The following is a 16127-nucleotide window of genomic DNA, read 5'->3' as shown; positions in this document are numbered from 1 at the left end:
AACCTTTTCTTTCCCTTTCTCAACTTTCAAAGGATTAGCATCGGAACGTCTTCGTTTTGCAGAAAGATGGGGAACTAGGAATTCTGCATACTTCATATCTATTTGTGGTAGAAGAAGGAACATCCTTCTGGATATGTTGCTTCCGCTTAGCCTTCTCATTGTACCTCACAATTTTTGCTTTGGATGTGTGAGCACCTTGTCTATAACTCATCATTTGGTTGAATTTCAATCTACAGATAGACCTTAAGCAGTGGAATATGAATGGTTAGAAAAGATGAGGAACAACGATGAACTTTGAAAACCTATCAAATAACGACTGCCAACAAAAATGATACAAATTAAATTTGAAATTAAGCATTATTTACTCATGTGAAAAATTCCAACTGCCACAATTAATGAGTAAACAACTTCCTTTAATCAAGTGGGCTTGGATCTCTAATGGGCCCAATTCTTCCAACAACAGGCCCACACAATTGATTGCTATAGCTTTATCATGCATAGGTCCAAACCTGCTCTTAGGGCCTCAAATTGCATAGCATCTAGTGCCTTGGTAAAGATATCTGCAACTTGGTTCTTTATACGAATGTGCTCTAGGACAATTTGTTTACTTGCAACCATCTCTCGAATAAAGTGACGTCGAATGTCAATATATTTAATTCGACTATGTTAAACAAGGTTTTTTGAGATATTAATGGCACTCATGTTGTCACAGTATAGAGTCATAATTTTTTGTGAAACATCATACTCTTTTAACATTTGCTTCATCCACATTAACCGAGTACAATTACTTTGAGTTGTGATGTACTTAGCTTCAACAGTAGACAAAGAAACACAATTTTGTTTCTTGATAGCACAAAAAATGTGCTATCTTGCTTTACTTAATTCAAGATCGTTACTTGGTTTATGTGTTTATTTAATGATTTTATAGGTATCAAGCATCTAAGAAGTAGAATCGACTATTATGGGTCGTTTAAGGTTAATTTGGATCAATTAAGAGTTAAAAAGAGCAACAAGACTTCAAAGAGAAAAATTGACCAAAATGCCCCTAGAGGCGTAGCGCAGTAGCACAGTAGAGCCATCCTTGATACTTTTTCCCAAGAGCCTATCTTTGGAGAAAATTTATTGAACACTGCAATACTCCGAATTTTGACGGACAGACATTACGTGTGTGCATGAAGCATAGCACTGCACACTCAGCCCCACCCATTTACACTTTGACGAAGGTCTCCAACGTTGCGGTGTTGTCCTTTAACGCACAACACTATGCAGTTTCCTATATATAAATTCTTTCATTTTTAGGTTAAGAGGAGAGGAGAGTTAGGTTGATTTTAGAACTCCAAGCTCGATTTTTGGCCATTCTTGGCCAAAACCGAAGAGATTACCTTAGATTTTGAGATGTATTTGTATATTTTGACATTAGGATTCAAGTCTTGATGAACAATTGAAGGCCTAAAGTCGATTTTGAGGTTTATGGGCATTTTTCTATGGTCTAAGGGGATTTTTATGTATGTTCTTGGGTTTTGCTGAATCATTCTTATTTTCTATTCTTTGCTTTAATCCTTATGCAATTCGTGTTCAATTAATATGATAGATTAGTCGTCTTAAGCATAGGTTGTGTATGTATGCTATGCATGTTAGAGGTATCCGTAATTGTATTGATAGCATGCTTCATTTAAGTAGCACTAGGTTTTAGTTATTGTTATGGTTAGATTGCTAGGATTCTAGGATTACCCAATAGCGACAAATAACGAAACATAAAGATAGAAAAGCGTTAGGATAGATAAGGCCAATTTATTCTAATGTACGTAAAAAATGAGCCAATTTAATGCATACAATAAATATATTGTTCATTAAAATAGTTAAGATGGTCAGTCCTACCAAGTAGACACAAACAATACAACTTCCTAGACCATTGTAGGGTTAATAAGAAGCATTGATCTTATAATAGTCGGAGGTGGTTATTGAAGTTGATTATCGAAGGTGATTTTTGTTGGAGTTTGTAATAGAAGGTGGTTTTCGAAGCCTGAAGTTGGTTGCATGAAGATGGTACTGGAGTTGGTCGTCGAAGTTTGTTGTCGGAGGTGGTTGCTGAAGTTGATTATCGAAGGTAATTTTCATTGGAGTTCGTAATCGAAAGTGGTTGTTGAAGCCTGAAGTTGGTCACAGAAGGTGGTATTGGAGTTGGTCGTCGGAGTTTGTTTTCGAAGGTGGTTGTCAGAGCTCAAAGTTAGTCATCGAAGTTGGTGTCGCAAAGTGGTCGGAACTCGCTGATAGGAAAGGAGAGAAAAACAAAGCAATGCCAAGAGTTCCGTCAATCCGCTGTTCATAGATCTGGGAAAGGCTGTTTTGGTTTGGGAAGAGTGACGTTGAGACGAAGTTGATCATCAAAGGTGATTTTCGCTAGAGTTTGTAGTCAGAGGTGGTTGTCAAAGGCCAGAGTTGGTCACACGAAGGTGGTTATCGATTTTGGTCACTATAGTTTGTTGTTGGAGGTGGTTGTCGGAGCCTGGAATTGGTTATCAAAGTTGTTCGTGAGAAGGTAGTCATCAAATTGGTCATCGGAGGTGGTTTTCGGAGCCTAGAATTGGTTATCGGAGTTGGCATGCAAAGGTGGTCATCGAAATTGGTCATCGAAGGTGGTTGTCTAAGCCCAGAGTTGGTTGTTGGAGTTCGCCGTGTGAAATTGGTCGTCAAAGTTGGTTTTCAGAGTGTGGCAGCAGCAGTCGCCAACGGTGGCCGATGAATTGTTGGATTTTATGTCCTAAACTCGTGATTTGTAAACAATAAAAAAAATTGTTCTAAAAAATTCAATAAGTTATTATTGAATATATGAATTGCTTATTTTATTTTAGAAATCCAAAAAACTAAAAGACCCATGGCTATTACATGAGTACTTGAACTTTATGGGGAGACATAAAAGTGGATCAGGTTCGAGTAAATAGTCAAAATGATCTATAGTATATGAATGAAATTGGGTGTCTTATTCTGGTAACACTATTAGATGCAGCCCACTCTGTAGTTGTTACAAAGAGTTGTAAAGTGCTACAGACAATGTGATCCTAATTCATACATGTTATGACATAAGGAGTGGGGGTGTCTGTGCAAATGGATTTGTACAAGATCGGACCACGAAATTAGTCACTCTTACTTTATAACGTTGTTTACTGTTTAAGACTGAGTATTTCAAAGCGATGACCTAGGTAACTTGATCTTAATCCTGAGCTAACTATGAACTCCTGTTATTCGGGATTATCCTTAGATTTGCATAGGTGAGGGTTGGCTCAACAACACCAGCTCAATAAACCTTCATTTCAGGAGTAAGACCGGGTAGATAGCTGGGATATAGGGTGCAAGATGGAATTCACTCCTACCTGCTTTTAGGGATAGTAGAGAGGTTGTTTCCTTAAATGCTGACTTTAGATCTTGACTAAGGGGCCCCACCCTCTCATTGGCCTGAGAGAGACTCGGTTTGTTGATTGGATCATAAACCAATTGTTCATTAGAGTATTAGTGGGACTTAAGAAAAAAGAGGTAATCTCGGGGTAAAACAGACATTTGACCCAGCCATTATTACGAACAACCTGTGAAGAGTTAACTTACTAATCATGATTATATCGAGTGGACATAATATATCTATAGTGAGGGGAGTGCAACTATATGCTTTAGTGGAATGACCCATTAGTTAACGAACGAAGGTTAACTCGGTGTAAAGAGTTTAACCAAATAATTTTTTATCGTTGGAGCCCATGATCTATAGGTCCATAAGGTCCCCCTACTAACTTGTAAATAGATTAGCTTAAGAGTAGCATGATAAGTTAATTTGAAATGTTCAAATTAGAATTAAGGGAATTAGTAATTATATGAGATATAATTACGCGTTTAATTTCAGAATTAAATAGAATTTGAGAATTTAATTAATATTTAAAAATAATTTTAAATATTAAATTCATGAAGGTGGAGTTTATGTAAAATTAATTTAATATTTGATATTAAATTAATTAGAATTAATTAAATTATTTAATTATTTATTTATTATTAATTTTATTAAAAGATTAATTTATGAAATTAATTTTGTAAAATTAATAAAAGTTTTCAATTTTGAAATTAAATTGATTTTGGAAATCAATTTGAAATTAGAAAAATTGGAAAAAATACAAAAATTTGAAATGTTGGATTTCTCCAGTCACAAACAACTAGCTCACTTAACATCCACTTGATTTTGTTTCAATCTTCCAAGTATATGTTGCACCTTATGCAACCTTCTTCTATGATGATAGTCATGCAATAAATAGAGAAGATGGAACTGGAAATCAGACATTCAAACTATTAGAACTTACTGAAGTTTTGTTGAAAACTTGTAAGATTGAAGAAGTGTTCTTCAAGTTGCATCAGTGGTGTTCTTCTCCAAATTTCTTTCATTCAAACTTATTTTGAGTCCCACAACTCAATCTATAGCTCCAAGAGAATAGTGGAGAAGATCTTGAGGTGGTTCACAAGAAGAATTGGAGAAGATTTGCAGCTGAATACGAGATTAAAGAAGTTTTACAAATGTATGACTTAAAACTCTCTTATTATTGTATGAGCATACTTCATTTATAGCCAAAATTGATGAATTAGAATGTTTATTGATCCTTGTTGCTTCTGCTACATGCTGATATACTCTTACATGAATGGAGTCACTGAAAACATTTATAAAAGAGAGAGCGGGGGGGACTTGGTAAAATATACTAATTCAACTCGACACCTACATTTAAAGTTGGTGGGCCAAATATTGAGTTGGTATATTTTACCAACTCAAACATGAGTCAAACATCTCCTAACATTTGAAGAAAATAGCTCTTATAATGTGACTTTGTAAGAAATATATTCATTACACAAGAGTCAATAACCATCCTTTCAAAATAAGGCTTTGACATTTGCTTATCTACATACCTTTGTTTGCATCCAAATTTTGGGAGTTTTTCTTTTTCTTTTTTAATATTATCAATTTTGAAACCTAGAATTGTACATGGATTTGGTTGGGTTAGGTTGGGGAATTTTTTGGACCAACTCGAAAATTTGGGTTGGTCGGGTTGGCTACCTGAATGACCAAAATAGGGTCTCGAACCCAACCCAACCCAACCCTTAAAATTCGGTTGGGTCGGGTTGGGTTGTCAGATTATTTATTTTTTCTTTTCTTTTTTTAGTTACATTTTTTATTGACTTAAAATACTTAAATTTTGTACATCACATATTAGTAACTAGAACTTCATAGAACTCAAATGTTAAATATCAAAATCCAAGATATCTATTACAAACTTTAAACAAACATCATAAAAATATGGAAAAAAAATATATTTTTTTGGTTCTTAGGTTGTGGGTCTAGTTTCTATTTAGTCCCTAAGTTCTAAAATGGTACACATTTAGTTTCTAAATTTTGAGTTTAGTTTCAATTTAGTTCCTAGGTTTCAAATTGTTACAATTTTATCCTTGATATTTGTGTTTTATTTCAAGTTGGTCTCTAGATTTTAAGATTTACACTTTTAACATCGACTTTTCACTAAATATTCATTTTTGGTCTTTAATGTTAATGTGTGTTAATTAATTTAAAATAATTATAATGAAGTTTCACTATTTTTTATCACTTTTAAAATTAAATTTAAAATTTTATTTCATAGTTATTTAAAATTAATTAAGAGACTTTGATATCAATGATTGAAAGTAGGTACTTAATGAAAATTGATGTTAAAAACCTAAAATCTTGAAATCCAAAGACCAAATTGAAACAAAACCCAAATCTCAAAGGTAAAATTATAACATTTTGAAACTTAGGGATTAAATTGAAACCAAACTCAAAACTTAATGACTAAAGCTCCTTTTGGTAACTTTCTTTTTTTGTTTTTTTTTTTTTTTTTTGAAATTAAGTCTATGGACACCACTTTCACCTCCAAATTTCTTTTTTTGTTATCTATTTTTCACTAATGGTTTAAAAAACAAAGTCAAATTTTGAGAATTTAAAAAAAAAAAAAAAAATAGCTTCCAAAAAGATGTATTATTTTTGTAATTTGGATAAGAATTCAACCATTGTGCTTAAGAAAGTTGCAAATCATAGTAAGAAATGCGGATGAAATATGCTTAATTTTCAAAAACAAAAACAAAAAACCAAATAGTTACCAAACGGGGCCTAAATGTGTAACATTTTGAAACATACAGACCAAATAGAAACTAGATCCAAAACCTAGAGACTAAATGTATTTTTCCCTAAAAATATATATGAGTTATAATATTTATAAATTATAATATATACATACATACATACATACATACAAATATTAGTAATTCGGGTTGGGTTGGATCATGCCGAATTTTAAAAAGTGTAACCCGAACCTAACTCAACTAAAAAAAATTATAAAAAATCTAATCCAACCCAATCCGAAAATGAAACTAACCCAATCTAACCCGAAATTGAAACTAACCCAACCTAACCTTTATAATTTGAGTTGGATAGTATTAACCTTCAGTAATAGTCGAGAATTGCAGTATTAACCTTCAGTAATAGTCGCTCCCCAAATAACACACAAGTGTTTTCTTTTTTACCAAACAAAATACAAGCTATTTTTTTCCTTTCTATTTGTTTTTTTTACCATTCCCACTTTTCTTTATAAAATTGAAATTAAATAATATATATATATTAAATGTTATAATAACTAAAGTATAATTTAAATATTAAACATTATTTTAGCGCACAAAAACTAAAATTATCCATTTTTAAAATTAATCAAGATTATTGAAGCAATTAGTTTAGGTTAAAAAGATCATGGAAATGATTTTAACAATTTTATAATTCAAGTTAAAATATATAAAGAAAAAGTACACTTTGTACACTAAAGTAAGTTCCATGCGTCATGTTTTTTTTTTTTTTCTAAAATAATTTATATATTTAAATAATGACTAACTATTTTCATAATAGTAAAATAACGAAAACATGTCAAACCAAACATAGTTCAATTTGACATTTGAATATGCTAGAAACTATAAGAGAGATGTAGTTTAAATTTCGCTATCCCAATTGAATGTATTAAAAAAATAATAATAATTTAACACATTAATAATAGTCTTCATAATGATATTTATTGCCATCTTTATAAAGAGAAGTGAGAAAGGAAATTATTTTTTATTTGTTTGTGCGATTAAAATTCAATAATTTTAATTTATTTTTTGAGCTAAACTAATGTTAACGGGTTAAGTTATAATTTAGTTAAAAATATTAAAAAAAAAAAAAAAGAAAGAAAGAAAATAACTTTAATTCTCAACCCGGTGGTCAAAACTACACTATTTTTCTAATAAGTTCTTAAACTTATATATATATATATATATATATATATATATATATATATTTATAGTAAGCTCCAAAACTTACAATACTAAAAGAAAACTCCCCCAAATTTTGAATGAATTAATTTTTGTTAAATAAAGATTAGATCACCGTTTTCTATTATTAAACTATATTCTTAAAAAAGTTGAAAGTTAAATAATATTATTAATTTAAACATTTTATGCTCTTATTTATAACAATGTCATGTTTTCTCTCCATTTAACAACAACCATTATTTTATGAAAATAATATAATTAAGTAATGATTTTTTATATATTTCTTTTTTGTGATATTTACTTAATATTAAAAAATTAAATCATAAATTAAATATTAAGCAAAAATAACATTTTATTAAATTATTCATCAATTTTCTTCTCAAAGTAAGCCAATACTAATCAAGAGAATCCATATTCTTAAAAAAAATTAAATTTAAATAAATATTACTAATTTAAGTACTTTATTTATAAACTATACATGCGTGCTATCAATTAAATGCTTACTTTATTTTACAACTACATTTTTAAGGGAGAATGGAGTACTTTGTAAGACACGTCAGTTAAGTCGGGACACCTATATTAAAAGGGTAAAAAAAACTCAAAATTGATTGGCAGGTTATTCAACTTGCATTAAGCACCCTCTGACATCGCAAATCCCCCAAAAGTGAGATCCAATAAGGTGTCAAGGAAGAGGTACAAACAGTATACACCCTCACATGTATAGATATGCAATTTATTTGGTATTCAACTCAACACTACTTCAACTACCGATCAACTTTAAGATCATAGCATATTGAACATAGCACTACATCGATTGAGATTTTGTCTTATAAGTGAGCTTATAGTGGACAACTAGAAGTATCAGACCCAAATGACCATGTTCATCTGATTAGAACCATTTGACCAAAATCACGATGAATATTTTATATCTTAGAAATTGTAATTTAACATTAATATGAAATAAAACAACAAAATACCATTAATATTACTAAAGTGTTAGAAATACCGTCTTTTTAGAAGCAAACTAATAGAGAAAAAAGTAGGGTTGTGTTTCCTTTTCATGTATAGCAAAATAACATAACGTAAGTCAAAAAAAAATAATAATAAAAGAAAATAATATACTATTTCATTCAAAGATGGATTTGAACTCAAGATTTGTGAGACAACAACAAATTTGACCATAAGGATATTTATTGATTTTTGTGTCATGAATGTGTTCGTTAAAGATATGTATTCTAACCACCTTCAAAATTTAATCGTCAAAATTTATCTAGTTATTACGTTTACGTTGTCTTTAAAGTTTTTTTTTTTTAATAAAAAGCTCATTTTATATAAATAAAGAAAGAAATAAATGCAATATTGACCTAATTCCTCCAATTTGTCCCAAGAAAGAAAGAAATAATTATTTAAAAAAAAAAAAAACATAGGAAAAATTCTGAAATAGCGTTGTTTGTTTAGGCCCCCACCACCGGAACACAAACTCAAAACTCTCTCGTATTATAAATTTGGCTGACAAAAGATTTCAGACATTAACTACTCTTTCCTTCTTCCTCCAACCATCTCTCGACAACTCAACTGTACTATTCCCCCTATCTCTATCTCTTTCTTTCTTTCTTTCTTTCTCAACAATAAATAAATAAATATTTTTCTTTATAAATTTCTTTTTCTTTCTTTCTTTCTTTCTTTCTCTCTTTCTTTCCCTCATTAGCAACAATCTCTCCTCCTTCCAAGCTCCAACTGAACCACTTCCCTCATCAACAATTATAGAAACAATAACGATAACACTTGTCTCAACAATTATAAACATTCCGTACACAATTAGATGCTCCTCTACTTAAACAAAAACAAGGCTTCTTCATCTTTTTAGGGTTTTGTTTAATTTCGTTTGAAAATCCCACCCACCATGGGAAGAGGCAGAGTTCAACTGAAGAGAATAGAGAACAAAATCAGTCGCCAAGTCACCTTCTCAAAGCGTAGAGCTGGTTTACTCAAAAAGGCCCATGAGATCTCTGTTCTTTGTGATGCTGATGTTGCTTTGATTGTCTTCTCTACCAAAGGCAAACTCTTCGAGTACTCCTCTGATTCCAGGTTCTTTCCCATTCTATTTCTATCTCTTTTCCCTTCTTAGATCTTACCTAACTCTATCCTCCCAAAAACATTTAGATGCCTTGATTTGTTGGGTTTTAATTTGTCTGCTTTTGTTTTTCACTATCTTTACAATAATTACCCTACCTTTTTCTTTATCCTTTTATATTACAAGAACAAAATTAACTATATCACTACATGTCACCAAAATAATAATAATAATAATAATAATAATAATAAACCATCTTTTTCATCTAAGATTTTCTCTCTCTTTTTCTTTTCTTTGCTTAAATTCAAAATTAGAACCACCAAGAAAATAATTCAATTTTTCTTTTTCTTTTTTTCTTTTTTTTTTTTTTATTTCAGTTTCCTTTTTCTTGCAATTTTCTCATTTACTGTACAATTTATACATATATTATGCATGTATTGGACAAGACACAAAGACGACACAACAGTACATGTTACATTTATTTGATAGCTTGAAACAAGGAGTGTTCCGGGATAATTTCGATCTATTTGAAAATCTTGTATCCACTTTTTGTTTGATTAATTGGTCCGTACATTCAATTTGGCTTTGGACACAGGTGATAAACCTAGAGCCACGTGTCGGGAGACCATGATTTTTTTTTTCTTTTTGTTCTTTTTCTTTTTAATTGCTTCGTAGCACTAACCTAGTATTTGAATCTCTCTATGTTGTTGTTAGTGACCTCGAATTAAGAGCTTTACCTTATAATTTCATGAAAAGAGCTGCACTAATTAAAAAAAAAAAAAAAAGAAAGGAAAAAGACTACTCATATTTTGATCCTTAATAATGAAATTTGGTCTATGCTTCATTGGTTTTAATTTATGTATGCATGTAATTTGCACAATAATCCTATACATGTGTTAATTATATGCATGGCAACAATTAGTTTTACTTTCTTACTTCCTCAATTCATCTTATACATTATATTATTTATGCATATATTATGTTTGTTTTTTCTTTTTTTCTTTTTTTTTTTTTTTTAAGATTTATTAAAGATGTAAATTGTTGGTTGACATTTAATTTCTCTAGTTAAAACTATGATCTATTGATTTGTAAGTCTTTTAGATTTGTTTTTGAGAAATAGAATCGTAATGTTTGAGATCACATCTGGTTTGGTTCACTCTGTTTCTTAATAAACATATTATCTGTGTCAATTTCACTACATATAATAATATTCAATCGTATCATTTGACTTTTACCGATATTATTATCAGTAGATAGATGGTCATAACAAACACATAACTTCAACGACATATTTAAGATTATACAAATAAAATTTCAATTATTTAATTTCTTCTAAGCTTTCATTTTCATGTCATTTCAAATTACTACTTTTAACCATATTATTTGTTTCAACTTCATACATAAAATCTAACTCATCTATTTAATCATTCGATCATCTTAACAATAAAAACTCATAACTTCAATAATTTCTTCTATGGTTATTGGAATGCCATTGATTAGGAAATTTTTTATTCTAAAATGCGATCCCTGTTACTAATTAAAAAAATAGTTAATTAAGGCTTTGATTTGGTTTCCAAGAACAGTATGGAGAAGATCTTAGAAAAATATGAGAGATATTCTTATGCAGAGAGACCAGTGGCCCCAAATGGAGATTCTGAATCACAGGTAAATAAATATATCTGAGTTTTATTTGCCTTCATTTACTATATTTATGTCTTGTATCCTTTTATATTATGACTGGCAAGTTCAAATCCAAAATTCATTTTATGTTAGAACGTTTGACATTTAATTTTCTTTTGGAACATTCTTGCTGTTGATCACAAGAATTTTTTACAACATAATTAAAGCACCAATTTACAAATGTCAACACCTAATGGTTTTAGGGTCTGGAATCATATGTCTTGTCTTGGAATTAGAACACTGATCTTGGTAGTACAGTTTATTGGCTGTCTTGTCTTGTCCTTTCATTGTTTGTAGGGTAAATCAAAGTCTCCCACATTACTTCAAAATAGAGATGTTCAAACTATTAGATGTCTCAAAATTATGATCTATCCAATTTTTTCCAAGTTTTATAGGGGTGGTTTCAATTATAATAAATTTTGAATTTTATTGAGTTTAGTTCCATCATGATTTTTTCAAAAATTAGTTTTTAGTTTGAATCAAACCGAGTTTACTATTGATTTACAAAAAGATTAAAAAAACATTATTAGTTATGTTTGTTTTTCCCTAGTTTCATTCACTCAAAGGACTTTGAGTAACTATAACACATTATCTAATATTTTAATTCAAAGAGTTAAAATAAGTATATATATATATATATATATATATATCTTTTAAGTACTAATATTTTCACTATTATTTAAACAAAAACATTATTAAATGACCCAAATAATCTGAGATTGATTGTATTATTTAACTAGATTTGTCGTGTCTAAAAAATGTCTCAAACTCAAACCTTTAAATACTTCATGTTGAAAGTGAGATAAAGATCAAGTTTATAGTCAAGAGCAATTATTTGAATTAAGTAGATAATAGGAGACTTTTTAAGTAGAATCCAACATCCAATATAAGTGGGATTATAGGCTTAAAATAGACATTTCATTTAAAAAAAAGACTTAGGTGCATTCCAAGTTACTACTTTTGTACATCTCATCAAATTTCTCGATCATAATTTTTTCCATGACAAATTTACTTTTCTTATATTTTTTAAATATTTTAAATCTTTTTATATATACGATGATAGTGAGATATATAAAACGATTAATCATGACTCCATTCCAACCTTATTTTCATTACTGTGTTACTACAGTGTATGTAGGATAAATGCATGGCAGAAAATACAAATAACTTTTCTTTTTTTCTTCTGTTTGTAATTAAAATGCTTTGTCAGGTAAGTTGGTGTCAGGAATATCCAAAACTTACAGCCAGATTGGAAATTGTACAGAAGAACTTGAGGTATTTGAATAGTTCTTATGCACTATTCATTTTTTAGAAAAATGTGCTTCCAATATTTTTGGAGCATATATAACTTTTAGATGATAATAACCACCTCTTATTACAGTAAATATTATTTTTTAGTCTTTAATTAGTTATAATCAACCATATTTTAAAATCTCCGTTTGCTACCTTATTTATTATTTGTTACAGTTTTTACTATTTTACATTTATTGTTTTTTCTATTATTTATTACAAATTTTACTATTTCTTCTCAAACTAAAATAATTTACGTCAAACACATACTATTATAATCTAAACTAAAATAATGTATACCCCAAATACAAACTATTATAACCAACTTCTTTCCCCAAAACGCCCCTTATGCTATCTATTTGTTGTTTAGATTGATTTTTCCTTTTTTATTCAGAAAGAAGGAAATAATACAAGAAGTTAATTTTCAATTAAAGTCAGAATTTTCTATTAAGAATGTAGTAAGCTATATCATATGAAGTAATAATCAAATTAATATGAGAGAACAACATTCTTATATTTATTCATATATTAGTCTCATATGTATGACTATGAACTATGTTAGTCTCATTTGTGTAAGTTTAGTTCTAGAATTTTGACTGAGAAGTATATTATTTTCAGGCAATTTTTTTTTCAAGTATGATTAGTTAGATATATTAAACCATTAACATATACAAATTATAAATGTTTATATTATTATTATTGGTTTAGGCATTATTTGGGAGAAGATCTTGACCCTTTGAATTTGAGAGAACTTCAAAGCTTGGAGCAACAACTTGATACATCACTCAAGCGCATAAGATCTAGAAAGGTCTGCCCTTAGCAATGCCCTGATTTTTCTTTTCATCTTCACCTCATTTCAATTAAAATAAATTTATTCACATTTGGATTGTTCATTACTTAATTTAATTTGCTATTTATCTTCAAAGTTTGTATAATTTCTTACCATCATTTATGTCATTATATCAATCTGAAAATCAACTTTACTTTCATTCTTGAACATTTTTCTTAGACTTGTCGATATTTTCATCATATATCAAATATATATTAAAAAAATGATGATAACTCCATGAATCTTCATCATTATTTAGGAATACCTATCCACATAAAATAGTTGATATTGATATTTCATTAACATTTTTATTAATTTGAGAGTTCAAAATTTCTATCTTTTAATATCTTGTTCATATAATAGACACAAATGATTATGGGGTTACTTTGTTGCAGAATCAACTAATGCAAGAATCCATTTCAAAACTACACAAAAAGGTGAATAACTTAATTTGGAGCAATATTTTGGTATCATTTTTCATGCATATATGACTAATTGCTTTCTTCCATTATGTATAAATTTTGGTTCATAAAATGATTGTAGGAAAGGGAATTGCAAGAGGAAAACAGGCAGCTAGCAAATAAGGTATAAAATAATGTCCTATTTTCAATGCTACAAGTTAACGTAATTATTTCTTGGTGAATGGCATCTGAGAATGTAATATGTTCTTATGATTTGAAAATATTAGGTAAAAGAGAATGAGAAGGTTTTGGTTGAACGTGGACAATGCGACCTCCCAAACTTGGTTCATAATCAGCCCATTTTTGCAATGCCACCTCCCATTCCTTCTCTATCTATTGGGTATATATGCCTCTTCTTTCTCTCTTTCAGCTTAGAAAAATTTTACCATACATTTATATGGCTAGGAAACATAACAATTTCATTGAACATAAGTTTGAACTATATATAAAAGAGCTTTTCCTTAGAGCAAATGGAAGAACACACATAGCTAAGTTGAACTTTACTCTAGCTCTCCTTTGAATATTCCTTTTGATTAATACATTGTTTTTGGAATCGGGGCATGATGAGGTACAAAGGATGTGTCAACCTAGCTGAGATATATGAGTGTACCTACTGATCTCTCGACCTCTAGTATTTTGTTAAAAAAAATCGAACATTTAGCATGTATAAAAGCTTTCTACTAGTTGGTTTTGGTTAGGTTGATTGTTGTTTTGAATAGGAGAATATACGTTTGATTTCTTTTTTATTTTGAATAAAACTTGAATCAGCCCAAATTATCCATTAGATTTTGTTGTATCAACATGTTGGGGAGGTCAGATAGCTATTGAAGACACAAAAGATTCCTTAACAAAACCATGAAAAAACCCTATTGCCAACTTCACCAAGAGAATTTAGAAACCCTAGGGTTCAAAACAAAGTTAATAATAATGATATAACTATACATTTGAATGTAGAGTAAACCTTCGTGGGAGAGGATCAAGAGGATCAGATGAAGATGAAACAAGGCCAACAAACGACAACAACATCCAAATACCAGCATGGATGCTTAGCCATGTGACTGAAAATCCTCATAACTAACAAGCAACCACACCACCGTCTTCTCCGTTTGCAGGCAGGCAGGCGAATGGTCGTTTTCGCTGCCCTTACCACCATCATTGTCACAAATAAAATGGCCATGGGGATGGGGGGAAAAAAAGAGAAGACAAAACTGTAAAGGTTTGGTTTTTGAAGATCATGTGGGAATAATGCAAATGCCCTAACATTGTATGACAACTCCTGTTTCACATCCAAATTGGCCACCCCAATCCCAAAACCTTATTGTATTATGTAGAAGATCATTTCTCAAGACTCCAAATTAACTTTGAACTTTTGGAAGACAAATGAAATGTGGATACTTCCATTTCTCTTTTTCTACCATTTGAACTTGTGGATGTGTCGGTTAAATGTGTTTAAATATTACATGCATGCATTGTGTTGACTAACCCTTTTTTTATGAGGTTCTTGTCATGAATATATTGGAGGCCTTAACTAACTGGGAAATATAATAACTTCCCTTTTAAAAAAATATTTGATCAAGAGGCTGTATTGATTCTACAACCAAAACAGGAGGTGAAGTTACAAAAAGACAGGCCATTTTTTTTAACGAGATACTAAGGAAATGAGTGATTAGAAGGTGCACCGATATATCTCTACTAGGTTAACACATCCATATAGCACCCTCATCATTTCCCAAATCCAATAATGATGTATTCATTCAACCAAAATATCAAGTACTGTATTATGTACAAAGAGAACTAGAGGGGAGCTCGAACCAAAAACACAAACAAAGAGACTAGAGAAAAGTCATACAATTTAAGACAATAAATGAAGCATCGTAATTACAAAAAAGTGCAAATTCTTTTACACCGATCGAGTAGCAAGAGTGATAATCTCATCCCAAATCCTAGTATCAGATTTCTCCACAAATTGGAATATTTTGGCATTTCGTTCCAGCCTCAAACACAAAAGGTAGCTCCGATCAAATTGCTCCTAAGAATCTTCTTTTTTTGTGTTATGTGAGAGATGTACCAAGTAGTATAAAAGATCATCCATAGAGCTTGGTATGATTAAATTTGAAATACCTCTAGGGTGAGACCAAACTGAGGATGCACAAGGACAATATAACAAGATGTGTTCTGTTGATTCATTGTGCTTTCTACAAAGGACACACTAGTTATGATTTAATGCATGGAGGGGAATCTCGATTGGCATCTTTCCACCGTGTTAAGACCTTTGTGCAGCAAAGTCCAAACAAAAAAACTTGCATTTTTTTAGGAAGAGAGTTGGACAAAAGGAATCCAACAGCGATCACGACACCATGGAGGAAGTACCTGTTAAAATTAATCTAGACTTTCGTTAAAATATATGAATTACATTAGTACATACATAAATAGTTAAGATTCA

At 30.3% G+C, this 16127-nt stretch overlaps 1 protein-coding gene across 1 annotated transcript; it reads left to right on the top strand.

Moving 5' to 3' along the window:
- The first annotated feature begins 8857 nt into the window (after positions 1 to 8857).
- LOC120087683 (agamous-like MADS-box protein FUL-L) lies at positions 8858 to 15098 on the top strand. Its single transcript, XM_039044573.2, has 8 exons — positions 8858 to 9438; positions 11008 to 11089; positions 12315 to 12379; positions 13103 to 13202; positions 13619 to 13660; positions 13767 to 13808; positions 13912 to 14024; positions 14639 to 15098. Exons 1-8 carry the CDS (start codon positions 9254 to 9256, stop codon positions 14760 to 14762), a joined length of 753 nt encoding a protein of 250 aa, XP_038900501.1. The 5' UTR covers positions 8858 to 9253; the 3' UTR covers positions 14763 to 15098.
- The last annotated feature ends 1029 nt before the right edge of the window (positions 15099 to 16127 follow it).

The sequence above is a fragment of the Benincasa hispida genome, chromosome 1 (assembly GCF_027475165.1).
Source record: "Benincasa hispida cultivar pf3 chromosome 1, pf3_genome.v1.1, whole genome shotgun sequence".
NCBI lineage: Eukaryota > Viridiplantae > Streptophyta > Magnoliopsida > Cucurbitales > Cucurbitaceae > Benincasa > Benincasa hispida.
The sequence above is the reverse complement of the archived record's forward strand: the minus strand, read 5'-3'. Positions and strand labels throughout refer to the sequence as shown.

Coding starts and splice junctions, on each gene's coding strand:
- LOC120087683 (XM_039044573.2), top strand. CDS start 9,254: ATGGGAAGAGGCAGAGTTCAACTGAAGAGAATAGAGAACAAAATCAGT. Junction 12,380..13,102: donor ATTGTACAGAAGAACTTGAG/GTATTTGAATAG, acceptor TTATTGGTTTAG/GCATTATTTGGGAGAAGATC. Junction 13,661..13,766: donor TTTCAAAACTACACAAAAAG/GTGAATAACTTA, acceptor AAATGATTGTAG/GAAAGGGAATTGCAAGAGGA.